Raw genomic sequence first — 5,094 nt, 5'->3', positions numbered from 1 at the left:
TTCAACATTTTTTCATATGCCTGTTGGCCATCTGTATATCCTTTTTAGAGAAATGCCTCTTCATATCCTCTGCCCATTTTTTATTTGGGTTGTTTGTTTTTTTGGTGTTGAGTTGAATGAGTGTTTTATAAATTGTGGATATTAACCCCTTATCAGATACATCATTGGCAAATATCTTCTCCCATTCAGTAGGCTGTCTTTTTGTTAGGGAAACCTTTTTAATTGAGATTATAGTTGACATAACATTGTGTAAATTTAAGATGTATAATGTGTTGATTTGATACATGAATATATTGCAATATGATTACCACTGTAGTGTTAGCTAACACCTCTATCATGTCACATAATTATCATTTCTTTTTTGTGGTGAGAACAACTAAGATCTAATATCTTAGCAACTTTAAACTTTATAATACACTATGGCTATAGTCACTCCATTGTGTATTAGACCTCCAGGACTTACTTATCTACTGGTTAAAAATTTGTACCCTTAAACATCTCCCCATTTCCCCCATCCCCCAGCCTCTGGTAACCACCACTTTACTGTTTTTACAAGTTCAGCTTTTTTATGTTCCACACATAAGTGATATCATACAGTATTTGTCATTCTCCTGACTACATGTATTTACAACAAATTATAAATACTATGCATTATGGTCAACCTGAAATACCATCTCATACTCTTGGGGGAGCAGTAAACCAGTGTGACATGGGTGCACCTTTATCTTGGGTTCTGCATTCATTATTGTGGTTCAACAAAGAGTCCCCTCGCTGGCCCATGTGCCATGTCACTCTCTAACACAGCAGGCGATTTCTCATGGTGGGACATGTTCCCTCGAACTAACTGTAGAGGCTTCTCTGTCTCTTTGCAGCTGTTCATGCTTCACATTTGAAATGCAGAGGTTTCCTTAACTTTTTCTGTAAGTCTGCTTATTATTGTTTCTAACTGCTACTACACAGATCTGTGCAATGCTGAAATTTAGAGTGCTTTGTTCTCCTCTGCTGAAACCTGGCTTTGTCTTTTGTAGCCTTACAAAACCCATGTTATAGCTACCTGTTGCTGCCTAGCAGAGAGTGGGGGCCTGACGTCTTCCATGTCTCTTTGCGTTATGGGTTGATGGTGGTGGGAGTAATTAGACCACTTTGGTTCCTGGCAAGAGAAGAACAGATTCCAGGTTTAATGCTACCTGATAAAGCATCCTGCAACAGACAGGAATCATTGAATCTTATTTTTCTCTGTGTCATCTCATATCTCCTTCCACCCTGAATANCTCCAAGTCAAGTTGTTGTCCTTCAATCTTGTTGTGGAGGGCGCAGGCTCATCTCTAAGTCCAGCTGCTGCTTTCAATCTAGTTGCTGGGGTGGGTGTAGCCCACCATCCCACACGGGAGTTGAACCAGCAACCTTGTTGTTAAGAGCATGCGCTCTCATCAGCTCAGTGGCAGCTCTGGCGCAGCTCACTGGCCCATTTGGGATTCGAACCGGTAACCCTGTTGCTCAGAGCCTGCGCTATAACCAATTCGGCCAGCCAGTGCTAAGCACTTTAGATGCATGTTTTTATTTAAACCTCAAGCGGCTCTATGAAGCACAGATCGTTATTATGAACACCATTTTGCAGGTGGACTAACCATGACTTGGAGAGGTGAAGGAGCCACTTGGGGAAGTCCTTCCAGGAAGGGCTCACCAGAGACCCCGAGTTCCTACCCACTGAGTTCTCCCCTCTTTCCCCAACCAGGTGTGACTGCCATGCGAGCGCTAAACCACACCTCCACGTCTGAATTCATCCTCATCGGCTTCTCCGCCTTCCCCCACCTTCAGCTGGTGTTCTTCCTCTTGTTCCTGCTGATGTACCTCTTCACGCTGCTGGGGAACCTGCTCATCATGGCCACCATCCGGAGCGAGCGCAGCCTGCACACGCCCATGTACCTCTTCCTGTGCGCCCTCTCCATCTCCGAGATCTTCTACACCTTTGCCATCATCCCGCGCATGCTGGCCGACCTGCTCTCCACCCACCGCTCCATCGCCTTGGCGGCCTGCGCCAGCCAGATGTTCTTCTCCTTCGCGTTTGGGTTCACCCACTCCTTCCTGCTCACCGTCATGGGCTACGACCGCTACGTGGCCATCTGCCACCCCCTGCGCTACAACGTGCTCATGAGCCCCCGCGGCTGTGCCTGCCTGGTGGGCTGGTCTTGGGCAGGTGGCTCAGTCATGGGGCTGGTGGTGACAACGGCTATTTTCCACCTCACTTTCTGTGGACCCAATGAGGTCCACCATTTTTTCTGCCACGTGCCACCTCTCGTGAAGTTGGCCTGTGGGGACAACGTCTCCACTGTGGCCCTGGGCGTGGGCCTAGTGTGCATCTCGGCCCTGCTGGGCTGCTGTCTCCTCATCCTCCTCTCCTACGCCTCCATTGTGGCCACCATCGTGAGGATCCCCTCATCCGAGGGCCGGCACAAGGCCTTCTCCACGTGCGTGTCCCACCTCACTGTGGTGGTCGTGCACTATGGCTTCGCCTCTGTCATCTACCTCAAGCCCAAGGGTACCCAGTCTCTGGAAGGAGACACCCTGATGGGTGTCACCTACACAGTCCTCACGCCCTTCCTCAGTCCCATTATCTTCAGCCTCAGGAACAAGGAGCTGAAAAACGCCATGAAGAAGAGCTTCCTCAGCAAACTCTCCCTCCAGACCTCCTGAAGTGACTGGTTTTGTGGCAGGGGGTGTGGTGGGTGGAGACACTTCAGTCTTCTGTCTGTAAAATGGGTATAATTATGCTTCACTGGTGATGATTCCTATATGTGAATTCCCCCTACTTCTACCCTTAGCAAGTGCTCCGTGAATTCTAGATGTTTATTTTCTCTCCTTTCCCCCAGTCTGGTTGACCCCATTCCTCCCGGATTCCTTGAGGTCACCACCTCCCCAGTATTGACCTTGTGTGTCAACTTCTTCCTGTTTCCCATGCCTGAGAGTGGCATGGAGGAGGAGATGCCCATGTCACTGTGTCGGGAAACATATGTTTGGCTTATCTTGAATGAGTGAATATAGAATGTTTGCCCAAAACAACAACATAAACAGTGACAATGATTTGGCATCTGTTGCATACCAAGCATCATGTACTATGCTTCAGATACATCATCCCTCTCATTCTGACCAACGTCTTGAGGAAAGGAAAGCATTTTTGATGGTGAAATGATTTTTCATCTTTAGTTCTTCACAGTTTTGCAGGGAGGGCATCTCCTCCTTTGAGTAGCCTCTGTTGACTGAGCTGCATGAGGGATCTAAGGGTACGAATTGCAAAGAGAAAGAGGGGATCTGAATTTCTCCTTGGGAGAAAAGATAAGTATAGTGAGATGAGGTGAAGGTGTGGGAGAAGGATGCGGAGGTAATGGCTGGGCTGAGAGAAAGGGAAGAGACAGGAAGAAAAACCTAACTCCTGGCGAATGACCCAGACCCAGTGGCTGGTGAAGACATTTGAGAAAAAAGCAGGGACATAAATGGGCATTTTATAAGGTTTATCAAGTTGCCATAGAGTACCAATGTAATTCCCCTTCTCCAACACCCTTGAAATTCTCAATAGAATTCCATTTCTCCTTCATGTGTTGTGGAGTCAGGTATATTGGGGGGATGCACCTGCTGGCATGGCCTTGCTTCAAGGGAGGTGCTCAGGCAGAGCCAGGCAGACCATTTGGGTTACACCTTGTTTAAAAATGAGGAAATGGACACAGTGAAGTTTGGGACTTNGTCTACTGCCCACAGCTGTTCCCTTCTCACAATGCCTAGATCCACAGCAGCCATAGTCGCCAGGGTCCCTTCCCAGGCAGAGAGTGGTCTTTGTAATACTTTGGGAGGAGGGAAATTTTGAGCCCGAAGGGTCACAGTGTGCTCACGTGTGCATCACCCCTGTGTGCACTGAATGTGTGTGTCTGTGCATGTGTAGTTGTGTATGCCTGTATTTGCTTTTTGTGGCTGCTGTAGCAAAGTACCACAAACCAGGTGGCTTAAAACATTAGAAATTTATTTCCTCACAGTTCTGGAGGCCAGAAATGCAAAACCAAGCTGTTGCTAGGGCCACGTTCTCTCTGGAAGCTCTAGGGGAGGATCCTTCCTTGTTCCTTCTAGCTTCTGGGGGCTCCAGGCACTCCGTAACTTATGGCTGCAACACTCCAATCTCTGCTTCTGTCATCGCATGGCCTTCTGCCCTCTGTGTGTCCCCTTCTATTCCTATGAGGACACCAGTCATTGGATCTAGGGCCACCCTAGTCCAGTATGCTTTCATCTCTATCCTTTCCTTTGTTATATCTTCAAACACTCCATTTCTAAATAAAGTCACATTTTGAGGTTCCAATGGACATACATTTTGAGGAGATTCTATTCAACACACCACAGTGTGTTATGTCCCTGACTTATCCCAGTCCCAGAACAGCTCCAGGCATCTGGGAAGCACTTAGTAGATATGTGCAGAATAAGTGACAGTCTCTCTGTTCCTGGCTGAGCATTTCCTGGCTGTCACTGCCAGTGTGTAATGTCGGAACCCGTGTACCTGTGTGTGGGTGCTCAGCTCTGTCCACTTCTGTGAGCACAATCTTAGGCCTGTGACACAGGTGCATGAGCAGAGAGAGAGCTGAGTGGGGTGAACAGTGTCCCCTTGGGGAGGAAGGGCACAGGGGCAGGATCTGGGAGCCAGCCCGAGTGTGCCCTGGCTTGGGGCTCTGGCTGGGAGCCCAGAGCTGGGATGAGTGAGGGCCCTGGCCTTTCTCTTCCCCTTAAGTCCACATTTGTGCAGTTGGCCTGGAGAACCCCTTTGGAGAGACCTGCGGAGGGGCTGTCCTGGGAATGGGTGACACAGGTAAGTGCCAGAGGGAGACCGGGAGCTCAGCTTTTGTTGTTGTTGTTGTAGTATTTGTATATTTAGGAGCGGGTATCCAGGAGCCCATTTGTAGCTCAGGAAGCAGGGGCTATGGGCCAAGGGGCATTCACAGTGTCAAAGGAAAGATTAACCCGGAACTGGGGTTGAAACCCTGGACTATCACGGAACAAATATGTGTCACCTGGCTGGGAAGGATAAGTGACCACAAGCCCAGCAATGACGATAAAAGG

At 48.5% G+C, this 5,094-nt stretch overlaps 1 protein-coding gene across 1 annotated transcript; it reads left to right on the top strand.

Moving 5' to 3' along the window:
• The first annotated feature begins 1,715 nt into the window (after window positions 1-1,715).
• On the top strand, window positions 1,716-2,710 carry OR10H4 (olfactory receptor family 10 subfamily H member 4). The gene has a single exon (XM_019641853.1). It carries the CDS (start codon window positions 1,747-1,749, stop codon window positions 2,692-2,694), a length of 948 nt encoding a protein of 315 aa, XP_019497398.1. The 5' UTR covers window positions 1,716-1,746; the 3' UTR covers window positions 2,695-2,710.
• The last annotated feature ends 2,384 nt before the right edge of the window (window positions 2,711-5,094 follow it).

This window comes from Hipposideros armiger, unplaced genomic scaffold (assembly GCF_001890085.2).
Source record: "Hipposideros armiger isolate ML-2016 unplaced genomic scaffold, ASM189008v1 scaffold_64, whole genome shotgun sequence".
Taxonomy (NCBI): Eukaryota; Metazoa; Chordata; class Mammalia; order Chiroptera; family Hipposideridae; genus Hipposideros; species Hipposideros armiger.
Note: the sequence above shows the minus strand (reverse complement) of the source record. Positions and strands in the feature narration are given on the sequence as shown.

What these genes read in the sequence shown, in the direction of transcription:
- OR10H4 (XM_019641853.1), top strand. Translation starts at nt 1,747, where the DNA reads ATGCGAGCGCTAAACCACACCTCCACGTCTGAATTCATCCTCATCGGC.